The sequence below is a fragment of the Vollenhovia emeryi genome, unplaced genomic scaffold (assembly GCF_000949405.1).
Source record: "Vollenhovia emeryi isolate VEMERY1.0 unplaced genomic scaffold, V.emery_V1.0 DF939199.1, whole genome shotgun sequence".
In the NCBI taxonomy this organism is placed as follows: Eukaryota; Metazoa; Arthropoda; class Insecta; order Hymenoptera; family Formicidae; genus Vollenhovia; species Vollenhovia emeryi.
Genome location: NW_011967167.1, coordinates 244,438 through 261,732, shown reverse-complemented (window position 1 = coordinate 261,732; position 17,295 = coordinate 244,438). Strand labels below are relative to the sequence as shown.

The 17,295-nt window shown below is 44.5% G+C and overlaps 2 protein-coding genes across 6 annotated transcripts in view; both read right to left on the bottom strand.

Moving 5' to 3' along the window:
- LOC105561838 (steroid hormone receptor ERR1) overlaps nucleotides 1–11,590 on the bottom strand; it is a 35,272-nt gene extending 23,682 nt beyond the window's left edge. The window contains exon 1 of one of the 5 annotated variants that reach the window (XM_012012185.1): nucleotides 11,465–11,590. Coding sequence is in view for 4 of the 5 variants with exons in the window: in XM_012012183.1 (XP_011867573.1) it covers nucleotides 2,722–2,745 (24 nt within the window). In the remaining variant the exon portion in view is untranslated. Of the gene's footprint in view, nucleotides 1–2,721; nucleotides 3,015–11,464 lie in introns of those variants that run through there. The other 4 variants (XM_012012183.1, XM_012012184.1, XM_012012187.1 and 1 more) reach the window with 4 other exon arrangements.
- Nucleotides 11,591–12,061: 471 nt separating this feature from the next.
- LOC105561837 (DNA polymerase alpha subunit B) overlaps nucleotides 12,062–17,295 on the bottom strand; it is a 15,930-nt gene continuing 10,696 nt past the window's right edge. The window contains exons 4-7 of the mRNA XM_012012182.1: nucleotides 14,611–14,714; nucleotides 13,162–13,944; nucleotides 12,807–13,022; nucleotides 12,062–12,646 (exon numbers count right to left, since the gene is read on the bottom strand). Of these exons, the coding sequence (XP_011867572.1) occupies nucleotides 12,331–12,646; nucleotides 12,807–13,022; nucleotides 13,162–13,944; nucleotides 14,611–14,714 (1,419 nt within the window). The 3' untranslated portion in view covers nucleotides 12,062–12,330. The remainder of the gene's footprint in view (nucleotides 12,647–12,806; nucleotides 13,023–13,161; nucleotides 13,945–14,610; nucleotides 14,715–17,295) is intronic.

Sequence of the window (17,295 nt, the reverse complement as noted above, 5' to 3'; positions counted from 1 at the left end):
TGATATAAGTGCTCCTATGAATATCGTTCTTTTTATATCACTTGTCATTTCGCCGTTCCTGAGCGCGCGAAATTTCAGCCCTATCATTTGTGGAAAATAATCGCTTCTAATTTAAAAACTATTATAGCCTCGACACTTTTGTATTAGGATTTTCGTCTGGAAATGTTCTAAGGAATCTGTCATTAAGAGGACCTCCGGTGGTTTTAGGACACCGTGTATAATGATCTTAAAAGTGTTAAACCTGTGCTTGCATGATTTCAAGGTTCTTCCCAAAATGTGGACCAACATATTTTCCTCCTTTTTCAAACCGTATAAATTGTTGATAAATAAGATTCAAAAATCTGTTGCTTTCAAGGACACAGTCCTCAAGACTTAGGTCCGGTTGCACCAACGTCACGGAATTTCAACTTTAGCTCAATTCACTCTTCGTCTCTTTCTAGAGGCCCGAACGCAAAAAACTTAAGACTTAAGAATTTCGACCAATCGGAATTTTCAGCATCGCTCGAGTTTCAAAATAGCTGGTTTACATTTTCGGCAGTCGTTGGACATTTCCCTTAAGTTTTACGTTTTACTGCTTCCTCGTGTGTTCGGGCCTTAATTGTTTCCCTTAGAAAGAGACAAAGAGTGAATTGAGCTAACAATAAGATTAAAGTTAGAGTTTAATACAGGAATAATGGATTTTTAACACTTCTCGAAAATAATCACACATAGAAGCTACGCAATGAGATTTGTTATACTTTGAAAATTAATTTTCGAAAAATAAATAAATACCCACCCAAAAAAGATTTATTTAAATTAAATAAATGGGATACGTTGAAATCACGTTTCTTTGAATCGACTAAATGTTTATTTACTTCTACCAAAACATCTGCTAGACTCGAAGAAATAGATATGAATTCTCTTAGAGATTTCAGTCTCAATCAAATAAAATTTCGGTTAAGGTAAAGAAATAATTTCTTTGAGATTAAATGAAGTCTAGCGAGGTCGAGATTGAAAGAGATTTTGATTTCGAAGAAACTTTTTCCCGGGTGTGTAGTTAAAATTAGACATTTTAAAGAGTACAAGATATTTCCTTGTGGTTTTCCTCGAACGGATGTTACGCTTAATATATCACGTATACATTGCGGACAGATAGACGCAACACGAAAAATAGCAAAACAGCGTATTGCCTTTTTCAAAATAAATCCGTCACGGTTCTATTAAAAAGAAAGAAGAAAAAAAAATAGATCGTTTATGACTCTCCAATTTCGCGGCTCGCGACGACTCGCTCGCTGTCACCGAAGTCGAGCATAATATTGACAAGTACGTGCGGAGAGCGTCGGTGGGACTCCGCTTTGCAAAACATGGAATTCGAACGGTAATTGAGAAGCAACAAAGTCCCTCCTTTGTTCATTCCCTCCGACCGCTACGAAAGTCTATCGGTACTTTCTCGTCTCGAAGAAGGAAGCTACGAGCTCCGGGGGTCTCTCGCTCTAAGCTCGGGATTTCCTTCCTCAGATCCGCGGCTTCAACCTCTTACCCTGGACTACCCTAAAATTATATACGTGGCCAAAGAGACGCGCGGCGGCTAACGGGTACGCGCTGGTGTCGCACAGCGGCGAGACGGGGCGCGAGGGAAAGTACCCGAGCGTGCGTGCCGTCGACGACCATAAATCTCGGCTCGCGTAAGCAACGCAATTGATCCACGTGACACCGGGCATTCTTTAGCACCGTCTCTCACGTCCGAAAAGACGCCGACTGCCTCTTTTTATCACGCCGCGCACGTGATTGTTACATTACAATACACTTGGTTCTTCCTTCCGTTTCAGACTCTCGGGCCGATTCGGAGACGATCCTCTCCTCCCCGATCGTTCTCGCGCGGAGCGCAGCTTTCGCGCGCGAGGCGAACAAAGAGCGCGCGCGAGAAAAAAAAGTAGGAAGGAGCGGCGAAAAAGAGGGAGCGGAAAAAAAGACGCGCTCGCCCGGCGAAGGAAAGCTGCGTCGAGGTACGAGCCACCGATCACAACAAACAATTTTTTCCCCGGGTGTTTTCGGAGTCGCGCACGCCCCGCAAGACACTCCAATTATCCCCGGTGTGCCCGCGGACGGTCTCGGGCTCTCCTCGTTTCTCGAAATATAGCGCGGGATGTGCTCCGTTTTCCCTTAAAATCGACCCGTCGTCGCAGGATCCCCGGGAGACCGGCGAACCGGCCGAGGATGTTAGTCGCGAGACGCGGGATGAATTATCTAACAGTCTGACACGCGTTGTGTAACGTCATGGCCCGTCGCTCGAGGCTCGACGACGGCGACGGCGAAAACCCCCCCGGGGCTCTGGGCGATGCGCGCTCGCACCTGCCGAAACGTTAACGCGAAAAATATTGTTACGCGGACGTCGTCGGGTTTGCGCCGATTTTTAAACGGAACCGCGCGGAGTCGAGGAACGGGAAAGTTACGAAACCGCGCGCTCGACCGCGTCGATATAGTCGCGAGTCGTTTTACGACCCATCGCTCCGCAAAATCGCGACGAGATCGATTTAACTTTTAGAGACGCGAACCCGCGGCCGTCGCTGACGGGGAGGACTTTAAAATGCGAGATTGCGACGCCGCGCAACGTGCGCGTCGCGTAAACAAAGCCACGAGATCGTGCGAAAGCAGAAACGAAAAAGAGACAGAGACAGAGACAGAGAGAGAGAAAGAAGAGGGGAAAAACGAATTAGGTGCCGCGACACATAACACACTTACCACGTCGTACATCCACGAGTCCATGGCCTCGTCTCCTCGTCCCACGCGACACCGAAAAGTGCACGCACGGTCTCTCCGTTTTCTCACGCGTGCACCTCCTCTCGCCGCCAGCCGGGACTGGCGCGAGCGCGACGTTCGGCACCGTTCGTCCGTCCGAATCGGCCCGTCGTAACGTCCTCGCGTCGTGTCGCGTCGCGGCGCGAGCGAGCGCGCCGCCCGCGCAATACAAAATATTACCGCGACGCGCGGTGCTGCGCGCACCGACGACGGCGACGACGAGGAGGAGGAAGAGGACGACGACGATTACGGCGGACGACGGCGACGACGACGTTCACGGCTACGCGCGCCGTACGCGACTGAAGGCGCTAAAACACATCGGCGGCGTTAAGTGAATCCGACGCGAGCCGATGCACGAAGGTGGACCGGCGGCGACGCGGGACGGAGGGCCCCGGACGGCCGCGCGCGGCAGCTGCGCCGCGCGTATACGTCACTACGACGCACATGCGTCAGGCCCGATCTCGATTGCTCGCGCTCGACCAAGGGGGTAATCACTAGCTAAAATGTGTGTTGTCCCACCGATTACATGATTCCATTACATTTCGTACGACCTCGTCCGATTGCAAATAATTTTCTTACACGCACGTTGAAAAATATGTTGACGTTGTTAAGTTTCGAAGAGCTGTTAGATTTTCTCGAAACATCATATTTTTGGGGGTTTTACTAATAAGTATTTGCTTGTAGAGATAAGTGTTAAGATTGTAGTACTTGGGGTTAGGGTTGGGTTAGGTACAAAACGTGTTTCCTCGCTTCTTACTTTTCCCACTAGTCTAACTGTGGTCTTAACGAGAAGTACCTAATTTCGTATTTGTATCTACTGTTTTTTGTTCTAAATTTGCGCGCAAAGGTGTAACAACGTTTCAAATTTTCAATAATTGGAGCACTATTGCAACAGCATCTTCCTGAGATTAGATCAAGTAAAAAAAAGTCCTGTACTACTTTTTCCTCCGACAAACAGTTATCGAGATATCATAAGCTGATCATTGAAAAAGTTATAAATTTTCTCTTGAATATCTCAAAAAGTATTGGGCAAATAAAAAAATATTTCGGACAAAAGTTGTTCATATTAATTAGTAGAATAAGATGGTATAATAAACAATAGGGGGTTCCATTTAAAAAATTGAAAGTGACCTTCACGTGACCTTCAAATGACTATCCGAGGTCAAGTCAATGGCACCACTTTATGTCGCCCTTCGAACCAAACAACTTTTGTTTGAACCGTTTTTCCGTATCTTTCATATTTTTGGAGATATTTGCGTGGATTTAAAATGAGACACCCTGTATATTTGGAGATTCACTAAAAGAAGTGCACTTTTTGGGAAAATGAAAACAAGTGAAAACAAGTTGAGAAAACGTACAAATTTCATAATGATTTCGGAGACACTGGCTGCACTCAGCAGAAAAACCTGCTTTGCAACAGTTGTAAAATTCGTAAATTTGATTGGAGTCTACTTTTAGTTTCTGCCACAGTTAAGAGCACACGCCAGTCAGATTTAAGATTTTTACAACAGTTGCGAAGCAGTTTTTTCTGCTGAATGCGGCCACTGTCCCATGATTATACATTAAGTGGTTACCTTGCGCCCGACGATCTCCCCGCGGAAGAAAACCACTTCGACTCCGAGGACCCGCGGCCTCACTCTCGAAAAATGTCGCATACGATATTTTCATGAGTATTTTGCTTCGTTCACAATGTGTCTTTACGTCTAGAAACATTCTGTTTGATATAAGCAAATCGAAACGCTTCAAAAATTTGTCGACAGCATAAGAAGTCTATTTAGCAACTTGCAGAAATTCTTTAAATGTATTTATCAGCTACGAAATAGAATGTTTCCAGACGCAAAGAGCACGTTGTAAATCAGGCTTTTGCGTCTAGAAACGTTCTATTTTGTAATAAATACACGGAGAATTTTCTCTTAAAGCTTATTCTGAAAATTATGTACGTTTCGAAAAATTTTTTGAAATTTTATCATGCATTTTACTAGTAAAATTTCAAAAACTCTGATAAAGTTCTTCAAAATGCCGTGTTGTCCCACGATCACATGATTTTCAGGATAAATTTTAAGAGAAAATTCTCCGTGTACGTTTAAACAATTTGTACAAGTTGATAAAACACTGTACAATCGTGGATTATCGAATTTTTTAAGCGTATTGATTTATTTAACAAAATAGAATGTTTCTAATCGCGAACATCACATTGTGGATTATGCTTTAAGTATAACATTCTAACGACATTCGTCAAATATCGCGTGCGAAATTTTTCAGGAATAAGAGCCTGGGAGATAAGGCACCCCGGGGAAAAGTTATATGCTTGAAATCGATGCGTCGAGAGAACGTCCCAAAGTTCCCAAACAATTGCCTTCGTTGTGTTTATCCTCATTTTTACTCCCGACTGTCGCCAGCCAAGGGTTGGCAAAAAGACGGAGGGAGTATGCGTTTCGCCGAGGTCGAATTGGCCGTTACCCTATTTCTCGGTGGCCGCGATGTAATTTGACATCAACTTTCGCTCATCAGTTCTTTATTAATCAAACTTGTGCTTGGGCGTTTATCTGGGGGCACTTGGGAGTTGCATCACGCTGCCTTGGAAGAAGAGGACGAAAAGTGTTATAAATCTTAATACTGGCCGTGCTTTCGCACTTAAAACGACAATATGTAATTAAGATCAAGAAATATCGCAACGAACTCTATGGTGGACAAAATAATGCACGTTGCATTCTGAGACCGTTACGTCGCGCCGTAGAAAGACCCAAGAATATTTTTTCGCCGCCAAAGCACTGACTTTATGTAATAATACGTATTTACAGGTAACGGATATATCAATAACATTATCATATTGTTAAGATTTATATATAATTTTTTATGTAGCATAAAAAATTTTCAAGTCTGTGTAACAAATAAATTTTATTACACAGCACATGCCTCAGCGGTCGAATTGGTGAGACGCCCGCTTGGAGCGTAGGGAAGTCCAGGTAATAAATTGTCTCTAATTAAAATTGCCTGTTGTGTCGGTTATCAATTTTCCTACACTGAAAATTTATTTATACTGCACCGTCTATTAATGTCTATTGTCCCCCGCGGTGCTCGCGTTGTTCGCGCTGGACGCAAGAAATGAAATGTTGCATTATGTAAAGTAACGGTGGCTTTCTCTCGATCTGAAATAACGTCTATCGTGCAGTTGCATCGTATTAGGCAACACCGAAGTACTTCCTGCCTTATCGTGCCTATCGATAAGACTGTCTCGAGCTGGCGCACAGATGTTACCGTTTTTTCGTGAGCGTCGCGTCGCGTCGCGTGCAATGTCGGTTTGGATAAAATCATGGTCACGGGCAATCGGTCATTAACATTGCAGCCCTCGTATCACCTTGATACGGCCGGCGCTTTATCGTGCCAACGCGAAGCAGCATTTTCGTATCTCTATACGCATTGATTTATATCCTCTCTCTTTCTCGCTCGTCTCTGGCATTAAGCTCCACCCTTTCCGAGAAGCGAGGCAGTAGCAGACACTCGTAAAATGTTTTCCTACACTCTAGATGAACATATTTATAGAGACATTGTGTCACAGGCATATGCTACAGATAAGTTCTCTATCGCGTGTACGTAAATATGTGTTTTATCGCACAACTATCATCATATCCATTAACAATTGTACAAATTATTTTAGTTTGCACTCATCGGCGAGAGGTCTGAGCTGGCAAAATTTTCAAGCGTGTTGATTGGCCACAGGATAGAAAAGTTCTCGAGTACCCAGAAATTTTCTATCCTGCGGCCAATCAACACGCTTAAAAAATTTTTGCCGTGCGACAAATGTAATATCAGTCTAAAGTCTAATCTACAATGTGCTTTTTGCGTCTAGAAACGTTCTATTTTATATAAACAAATCAAAACGCCTCAAAAATTTGTCAACAATGTACGATTACGCAATGTACAATATACAATTTATCAATTTGCACATATTTTTTAAACGTATTTGTTGGCTACAAAATACAACGTTTCTAGGCGCAGAGAGCACATTGTAGATTAGGCTTAAGGTAGCATTACATAAGCTAGTATTACATTTTGTCGTACGACAAATTTTTCAAGCGCGTTGACTGGCCGCAGAATAATAAAGTTCTCGAGTCTCTAAAAATTTTCTAATCTGCAGCCAATCAACTCGCTTAAAAAAAATTTGTCGTACGACAAATGTAATACCAGCCTAGTAAGTTAAAAAGCCGAAAAGCTATATACATCCCTGATATTTCAAGAGACAATTTTCAGACCCATGTTTACGAAAATTTTTTCTCCCGTTCAATTTGATCGTAAGACTCGCGCGTCTCGCAGTTTCTCAAAATCCGAGGATACTCGCGGCGGGGGCCCACGTGTCGAGCGGCATTTACGTACGGACGAATTGAATTTTCCCTCGCGACAACGGGGTAGATCGATCGAGCGAAACGCTCCCGTCGCGTCGTCGCGCACGAAGAATCGCCCGGAGTGATCGCGGGGCAGCGGCGACCCCGACTTGATACGTCACTGGCGCTCAGACGCGCCAATGTGTGTACATCACGGCGGCGATAGGTGAGTGGGTGGCGGGGGCGGCGAAGGCGACGGCGGCCGCGACGGGAGTCGCGGAACGGCGGGGTGGTGGGGAGAAGGGGGTGGAGACGTCGGTGGCCTTGAACTTGACTGCCGTCGCTTTTTGCGCACACAGCCGCTGCGTCGCCCGCCCAAAACAGCCCACCGGCGTAGACCTCGCGCGTCTACCAGACGACGACGACGGCGATGACGGCGTCGCGCCGTCACGGGGGATCTTTCCCAGACTTATTTATTCTTCGAATTAGAGCGAGACTATGAGACGACGCGCTTAACGTTCATTCAACAAGTACCACCGACCGACGGTGCCGTCTGATAAATTTAATTGTGATTTTAACGCGGATATCGGTCGGAACTTGTTTCAATGGCTTACAAAATTGTCCACTCTCGCACGTTTCTCATTCACTTTCTTCCGTTCGTTGCCTTACTCGGCGTTCGCATTTCAATGAGGATCGGCTCGCCTCCCCCCCCCCCCTCCACGCGTTAACATATCTGACTTTATTCGCGTAATCGTATTTCGACACTTAAGATTAGATTTAGCGGTTTTATCGCGACATTCTCTTTTTTTTCCCCCCCGATTTATAATCTAAATGCACGTGTTCGTTCGGGCAAATTAAAAATCATACTTGATACGCAGCAGCGACTCGAGTCGATCGATACGAGTACAGGTCAATGTACTCGCGGAAATTTTTCAATATCTTGTTAACTCTTAACTTACCCGGAGGAGTCTACTGAATTTTCTTCGTTAGGAGAATCCTAATAATTCTTTAATCTCGGACAGCCAATAGAATTATTTTGACATAAAATGTATATCGCATTACGCGTCTACTAATTCGCGTCTATAATTAATTATTACATAGCGTTATTTCTCAGTGAGAAACAAATCGAAAAGTCCTGAACTATCTTTTCCTCTCCGACATTTAACGCGGAAAATACCGTCGCCCTTCATAAATTCGAATATGTTCGATTGTCCTTTCAACACTTTTGCATTTCGCATCTTACGACACTTCTTTTTGTAGAAGAAGAAAGTAGGAGTAAAAATTGTTGTACGTAGAATAATGGGAATAATCGATTGGTGTAAAAAAATAATAACGGTTCTATTCTAAGAAAAGTGCATTTGCACAAAATGAGGTCATCGATTCTTCCATTATTCGCCATATAAAAGTACCGAGGTAAAATTAAAAGAGAGTGAATACACTGGCTGACATAGGCTTTTTAAAGTTTTACAGGCTGAGAATAATGATCGCACGAGTATCGTGTTCTTGTAATTGTATATCTGTTCATGCAGAGCAAGTAAAAATTACTGTTACGATAAGCGTCGCTTTTCAAGTACGATAATGTCTGCGAACATGAATACTATTGCACAACGTATTTTACAGAATTTATATAAATATAATAGTAATGTGACAAATAACAGTTATGTAAACTTTTCAGCGTTCTTTATGGATAAAGTTAGAAAATAATTTGGAAATTTATCTTCAATCCTTTCTCTCGCGATTTCGGGCAATTCAGAGAAATTTCACACGATATAATTTACTATTTAAATCGCAACTGTTTATTGTTTATTGTAACACGTAGAATGTTGTAGATCACATTTTACTTATTTTTCATCCGACCTGTATTGAAAATGTTTGTAAGATACCTGGTATATATCATCGACTTCTATTCATTTATTAAACAGTTCGTGATGAAATCTAGCTCTTAAAAGATGTCTGCCTAGCAATGATCAAAAGCCAAGCAACACAGGTTGGTTGTTATGTAAAAGGATTCACTTTGTCAAATTCTACGTGAATTGGCGTAATCTATTCGAGATAAATTCCTTTCCGGCGCGGAAAGAAATTCTTACAGAGTGTAAAAAGAATTCCTTTCGTATCCGAAAAAGAGCTCGAAAATGACGACATAGGTCCTTTCCAAACTCTTAAGAAGTTACTTTCCGCTCTTAGGAGAGAAATAAAAGAATTTATTTCATAATTCAAGAATTCGCAAACTTTTCGAATTCTCCGTGCCGTCTATGCTTATTCGCGCAGAAGTATTAAATTCTAGACATTTTTCTGAGCGAAGTGGAACGGAAAAATCGAAAGGGGCTCACAGATCGCGCCGGCTCGCGATAGAAATTCACCCCCGTTCGCAGCAAGAACTCGTCGACGTCGGCGAAACGGCGGGTGTGATGAATGACGGACCGAGACGGGAAGCGGTCTGTGCCCTCAAAAATTCGCCGACGAAAGGGGTGAGGAGGGAACAGACGGGAGGGAGAAACAACGGAGCCGCTGCCGGTGGGCATCGGGCGAGTCGTCGTTCGGTTCGGCGCGACGTTAGGGTTGAGGTAGGCGAGACCAGCTCGCGTGCGTGGCGGATCAATATAGCACTCTCGCTTTCTCTCGCATTCCCGATGTACGTGCGCACGTGCCCGCGTGCGTGTCTGCCCCGCGAGCATCGTCGGGCCCGGTACAGTTTCGAGGCGAGTTCAATTCTCGCGAGCAAGCGCGAAACGGAGGGTAGCGGAGGGTGGGGAGGGACCGAAGGGTAACCGATGACCAAAATCGTGTAAAACTCGAGACGCTAAGAGCCAGTTCCACAAACGTCGGTTAACTGTTAACCAGAGTTCAGTCAACTCTCGATTTTTTTCTGTCTTATTAAGGGCCAGTTTCACATACGTCGTTTAACCACTAACCCATGGTTAATTGATTCTCTGTCTCTTCTTGGATAACAAGATAGAGAAAGATAGGAAGTCGACTGAACTCTGGTTAATAGTTAACCGACGTTTGTGAAACTGGACCTAAGAAGAGACAGAGAATCAATTAACCTTCGGTTAGCAGTTAACCAACGTTTGTGAAACTAGCCCTAAGCCGCGACGCAAGAAATCGACCGATCACAGTCAAAAGTAAGAAGAATGATCGATTGTTATTGGCCGATTTTTTGCGTAGCGTCTTGCGCGTAGCGTCCATTGTAGAATGAGCTTTAATGCATTAAAATTCGACAGTATTGTAGGCATTATTTTATCTTATTATCTGTAGCTGTTCCATAAAAGGTGCAAGTCGATTGGCTACACATTTCTCGGAACTAGAACTTGGATACAGTTCGTGGACACAATACTTTAAGGCCTGCGTCCACGATGCTAAAACTTGGTCCAAGTTCTAGTTCCGGGAAATGTGTGGCCAATCAACGTGCAGCTCTTATGGAATAGCTACTGCAGGTTGATTGGCCACACGTTTCTCGAAACTAGAACTTGGACACAGTTCGTGGACACAGAAATGTGCAACCAATCAACCTGTATCTTTTATAGAAAAGCTGCAAGTTGATTGGCTACGCATTTCTTGGAACTTGAACTTGGACACAGTTCTTGGATCGTGGACTCAAGGCTTTAGATATGTGGGCAGGGTGGGCAGAAGCAGAAAGTACCGTTTTTCAGTACGCGTACTCGTAAGAATACACCATGCACGTGGAAATTAAATAAACCGCGCCAATTGTTGTTGAACGTCCAGGGGGATGGCCGTCGGTAATAGAGGCATTCGTGCGGACATCTCGGTCGATACTGGGTGTAATGTTTCGATCGGCGACGTTTCGCGGGTACCAGCTGATGTATATACGTATACCGGAGCAGTCTGTCTCTCCGCACTCGCGCATGCAACGCCTACACGACCGTTTCGTAACGCATCGCCGACGGAGAGACTTACATCTGGACGAAGTGGATGTTTTTAATATCGAGCGAACGTCGGGACTACGTCAAGGCGAAGGAAAAGAGCGAGCGAGCGAGAAAGAGAGAGAGAGAAAAGCTATACGTCGCGACTCACGAGGTTCGATTCGCGAGGCGGAGCACGCGTCGCGGACTCGATCGAGAGCACGCGACGCGACCAACTTCGGGGCGAAGGGGGATCAAGGCCGCGAATAATTCGAGGAAGGGATGAAATATCGGATCGGCGACGCTCGGGAGGAGAAAAAAAAACCGCTCGCGGCGGAGCGAGTACGCGGAGCCGCGAGCAGAGTTCTCTCAACAAAGATGGCGGGCGCGGACCTGGCGAAGTCACCGCGAGACTGGCGGCCGCGGCGCGATGAACGGCGGCCCCGCGATCCGCGTCGCGGAGCACGCGCGCGCGAGAGCGCGTCGCGTGCCATGTTTACTCACCGTTCGGGGGACTCAATCAGCCCGATCGCGATCTCCCCATTGCCGCTCGTGGCCCCTCGTGCACGACAAAAATGTTGGAGCAATGGCTGATTTTACGGCCCACCAGTGGCGGAAAACTCCACGATGCATCGCGGGGGAGGGCAGCAGCATCGGCCGCGTGGCGCCATCGGACGGCGAACCGTGCGAAAGGCGGGAACGAGCCTCCGTCGGTAACTCGAAGAACCGCGCTCTACTCGGGACTCTCTTGAATCCATTCGCGAAAGAAATGTACACAAAGTTCTCTTGTACAAATGTAGCAAGTCGATTAACTAAAAGTCGTATAAATAGCCGATCAACTTGTAACTTTTCTGTAGGAGCAGAATTTTTTTATATGATTCTCTTGCGATTGACTCAAGTCCTTGAAGAGATTCTCACAGAAAAAAACCGCTAAACACTAAAACATATTTCGAGCTTTGTTCCATTTACATCCTTGCGCTCCGATTACCGTGTTTTTGCTATGGGGAATAAAAAAGTAGTTTTGTTCTACGCACGCACACAAATATTCACAAACTCAATACTAGTGGAAAAAAGGAAGAGGGAAAATTGAGAAGAATACAGATCGTGTACAGCAATCTATGAGAAACATACTCGACTATTCGTTGATTAAAATTACATAAATACTTTTCATATAATTAGGACAGTGTAAGAATTCGACGCGACAATGGTGCGATGTACAGTCCGAAAACTTTGATACAAAAATAATGTTGAATTCTTTTCGAGTTTGTACGAATGCCTTTCCATCTTTTAAAATTGCGCGAGACCAGTGTCGCGCTGAATCCTCTAAACGTTCGCTCGAGACGCTGTTTTTCGGTCATACTTTACAGCCATCAGAGTTTGGCGATCTCGCACGAGATATTGCTGGCACTCCATTTACCGCCGAGGGCCGGTTTCGCGCTCAGCCTGGCGTAAGTGTGCTTGTGCGTACGCTCCGGATTCAGAACCACGCACTCGTTGATCACCTTGCAGTAACACCGCATGTCGGACGGCAGAACCAACAGGTGCGGTTGCTGGTCGAAAAACGTGTATTTCTCCCACAGCTCCGTATCCACGTTCAGATCCTCGGACGGGGGATACACGGGATAGAAACACGCTTGAGCGAGCACGTGGTCGGCCAGGCGGCCGAGTCTATCGCCCGACACATTGCTGAAAAAATTTGTTCATTTATTTTTAAAAAAAAAGACATGCAAAGTTCGTGTAGATGAAATATGTAGCCATGTATGTTACATGTCATTAGAATAATATTAAACAAAAAATCTATCGACTCTTGAGATTGTTAAACTCTGCGAAAGGGACATGTGCTTACGATATTTCTTCTTTCCCGATATGTTTGATAACGTCAACCGACGTGATTCCCATCTTCAAACCGGCAACGTCTAATATACAAGGATCCGGCATCAGCTTCAGGTTCGAATAATTTTGTAGCAACTTCCGATTGAAAAGTGTATACTCAGGTGTTGGAAATACAGGTTCGTGCTGCACGTCGCGATTGGAAGCTACCAGCACGACCCGTGTGGTCTTCCTGCAACATCACACCAATCTGATTAACAGGGGAAAACTTAATCCACTTATCTGTACAGCACGTAATCGCGAAAAATAAAGCAGAATTCTTCGTCTTTAAACGCTCGTAATTCAAGAATCCGAGACACTCCGTGCATTACCGCGTCGACTCCATTATTCTCGTGAGAATCTTCTCGAATTGCTCCTGATGCGTGTCCGTAATGAGATTGTCTTGTACGTCGGGGTGCGTGTACTCGAGAAAGGGCCCGATCAGAATCAAGACCTGCGGCTCGTCCGACGTGACCTTCTCCATCAAGTCCCACAACGGCTGGTAGTGCATGTTACTGGACGCGGTGAACGGGCCGGCCGCGATGAAAATGTTGACCCTCGATTCGAGCCGCGGCGTCGAGGCGAGCGGCGCGTACGACTTGGCAAATATCTCCTTCACGTACAACGTGTTGCCCACCGGATTGACGGCCTCGACCGCCACGATCTGGCCGGAGAACACCGAGTACTGTCTCAGATTGCGAAAATCCAGCTCGATCGTGTCGGCCGCCGAGGCGTCCCTCCGCCTCGCGCAACCCACCAGCGTCACCGCGTTCTCGGGTCCCTTCTTCGTGCTGATGCGACCGAACGTACGAAAGTTCCTCTGATTCACGCTCCGTACGTTCCTCACGTAGCGCAGCTCGGTTGCTGCGTTACCGGACACTGTCGACCACATCTTGACCAGTCTGCCGCACAGGTTCTGGCACGCGAACGTGAGGAGGTGTCCTTGCTTCGACAGGACCTCGTACATGTACGTCGCGTCGACGGGGATGTGCGGCTCGTCTGATTTGGCAACTTGCACGTCGTAATCGCCCGTCCTCTTCCAAGACGCGACGGTCTCGCCGATGGAAAGCAGGATCTTCCCCTTGTCCGTCGTGTTACGCTGACTTGGCACATTTCTACAAACGACAGAATATACTGCAGAAGCGAAATGTGAGAAGTGAAATTGACCGAGTCTAAACAAATCCTTATCCGTGTCCATTATACAGCCTTGCCCGAATTATTAGGCACCCTCGTGATCTTCATACTGTACTGAATCGAATACCAAGAAATACTTTTAGTGTTTAAAAGCTGTTTACCGTATAAAGGCAATAAACGCTCTAGTAGACAATTTTTTAACAGTAAGACCCGGTTTCACCAACGTTGTTTAACTTTAAGCTTAGCTCAATTCGTTCTTTGTCTCTTCCCAACTGTTACTTTAGAAAAAGACAAACATGAATTAAACAAATTGTAAGATTAAGTGACGTTTGGTGAAACTAGGTCTGAAAGTCTTTCTGAATCCTGATTGGAATTACATTCAGTAGAGTATAATAATTATAAAGATGCCTGATAATTTTGACCAAGGCTGTATATTAGACGTAACATTTTACTTTATATATCACGAGATTATGTTGCAATTTCGAATTCTTTAAAAAAATACAAAGTTTCGAGTGCAAAGGCATATGCTATACGAAGACGTTGGTCTCCTCTTTATTACTTGATGCAGAAGCGGATCTGATACGAAAAGTTTGACATGAGCAGCGAATCTTGCGGAAAAACCGCCGTACAAAAAACAATCTCCTTACGACTTCTCGGTGGTGCTGGCTGGTGAAAACGAGTATTCCGCAACTCTCGCTTTACCGGCCCGTGCATCCGCGTCGATTTCTACCTCGGGACTCGGCCGCATGCGCTACGAGGAAAAAAGGAAACAGCCGCGTTACCCATCATCTTCTGATCGCGCACGAGCGAATCCACGTCAGCCGGTGACTGACGTGAACGCACACAAATGCGAGCCTTTAATTAAAGAGTTTATATCTTGAAACCGCCTTATACCCGATCCTCTCCTCAAGAGCGTAGTTTTGTACCGTAAAACTGTGAGCAAACGTATAATCCGTGCTTAAAAAGAAATGCATCGATTCAAGACGGTTTCGAAGCAAACTCATCAATTATTCGCGACGATCTTTTCCAAATGCAATAGAAAAACGTAAAAGGCTGAATATATAAAATTAAAATCGTGACTAAGTTAAGGAGCGTGCAGCCCTGAATAGAAATATACATTAATTCCATATCGTTTAAATTTAAAAGCTAGAATATAAATACTTTGTATTACAATTGTACGACACAATTCTTATATTTATATTATGCCTCAGTGGTCGAATTGGTGAGACGTCCACCTAGAGTGTAGGGAGGTCCAGGTTCAATCCCTGGCGGAGGTAATAATTTTCGCAATGAATTTCTTTAATTAGAATTTGCCAGTTAGCGTCGTTTAGCAATTTTTCTACATTGGTTAAGTACCGGCCAAATAATTCTTTATCTTATATTTTATTCTTCTTCATTGTGTATTACATTCTTCTAATATTTACTTCTATTTCTAATATTTTCTCTATTAGCAGGGCCTTGTTACGAACTTAGCGAATTACGTCTGACGCTCGGTTTCTTAAAAACCCGCTTTAAACAATCTATAGTTTGCGTCAAGATATAAAACAGAACTTATAAATTTTATACTGGGTATAATACATTTCAAGATATATGTATTCTGATGCGATATCTATCCTACGTGTTAAAGATCTTAATATTAATCCGTTAAAACAATATACGCGCTACATCGCTGTTCATTTATCGGACTTTCCACGCTCTTGCTGACATACCGTCTTTTAAATTACAAATGTCATATTTTTACATTCTTTTCTGTCGACTTCCGATAGCAGCGGCCTCGCCTCTCGCGTGTAAATCCGCGTTATATCGTACCCGCACATCGTACTTGTTTACCCTGTAAATTATCACTACCATCTGGTACACACACGCGGTAAATGACTGTTATTAAAATGATTACTATTATTAACGTTTTCACAGAGAAAACTTGAGTTTCCTCGGCTCCTCTATTTCTTCATTTTTCCTTTTTTCTTTATATGAGACATTCTTACATACAATACACGAGCGGCACAGATGTGATTTCGCGCAAATTCCACGAGGCAAACGTAGACTCTCCGTCGTCGGTTCGCCCGCGTGGGCACGACGTTTCGTCTTACGAAACACGTCACTAAAAAAAATGATTTTGCAACTGCAGCAACAATTTTCTAGATACGCAAAATTAACTGAGATACATAAATGAATAGCCACTGCGAAATTGCGTGCGCTTTGCACTTGATCAATTTAAATAACAGACGGAGTTTATGTCTGAACTGCTAGTGAAAGTTAGGAAGAAAGTCTTACCGTAACGCCCATCCATTGTAAAGCTTGATTGCATTACATACAACAACTGTACCTCTTACAAAAATTGTTCGGACTATAGTACCGAAATTTATTTTTATCCAATGCAGTGATCAACATTTAGTCACGAAACCTAAACTTTCCACAAGATATTACCAGAATTTGCCGCTACAAAAACAATTTCCTAGCAGATTAACACTTAAACTAATATTACATTATTTGTCGTACGATAAACTTTTTCAAGCATGTTGATTGGCTGTAGAATAGAAAAGTTCTCGAGTCTCTAGAAATCATCTGTTCTGCAGCCAATCTCGACAAGCTTGAAAAATTCGTCGCACGACAAATGTAATATTAGCCTCAGCCATGAGACCCTAAACTTTCCAGAAGACGTTACTAGAATTTGCTGCTATAAATTCTGCGGGCTACAAAAACAATTTCCTAGCAGATACAAAAAGTAACGACAAATTTTTGTTGCGGCACCGAGAAATCTACCTGCGTTAGTAAAATCTTTTTTTAGTGACGTCGATACACGGCGCACAGATAACGACGACGCGTTCCAGCGGAGGACTGCATTCCCGAGGTGCTTCCGATACCGAGAGACAGATTGCCGTAGACGAGTATGTATCTAGTCACGAAATGACAACACGCACGTGCACCACATCCACACTCGCCTATGGAATTATTCTCTTTCTCCATCTCCGGGCGTGACTCATTTCGCTTCGCGCCGCCGGCGACGATCCCGTCGATCGAAGGACCTCGTCGCGAGGGCCTCCCTTGTCGCCGATCTATCTGAGGATCATCTCCAACAGATGATGTAAGCCTGGCGTAAGGAGCAAGAGTAGGATTAAGGAAATGAATCCTTTCCATCTCCCGCTCTTACCTAAACTCTGACGCTTACTCTCGGCGAATTAGAGCGCCAGCGCTACAAATGTTTTACAAAATTATGCCTGTATTTTAGCTTTTGCACCGAAAGACAAGTCCCAGTCTACGATAGATTTAAGTCCTAAGCCCTAAAGGCCAATGTCCACGATGCTAGTCGTGAAGCTTGGTTCAAGTTCTAG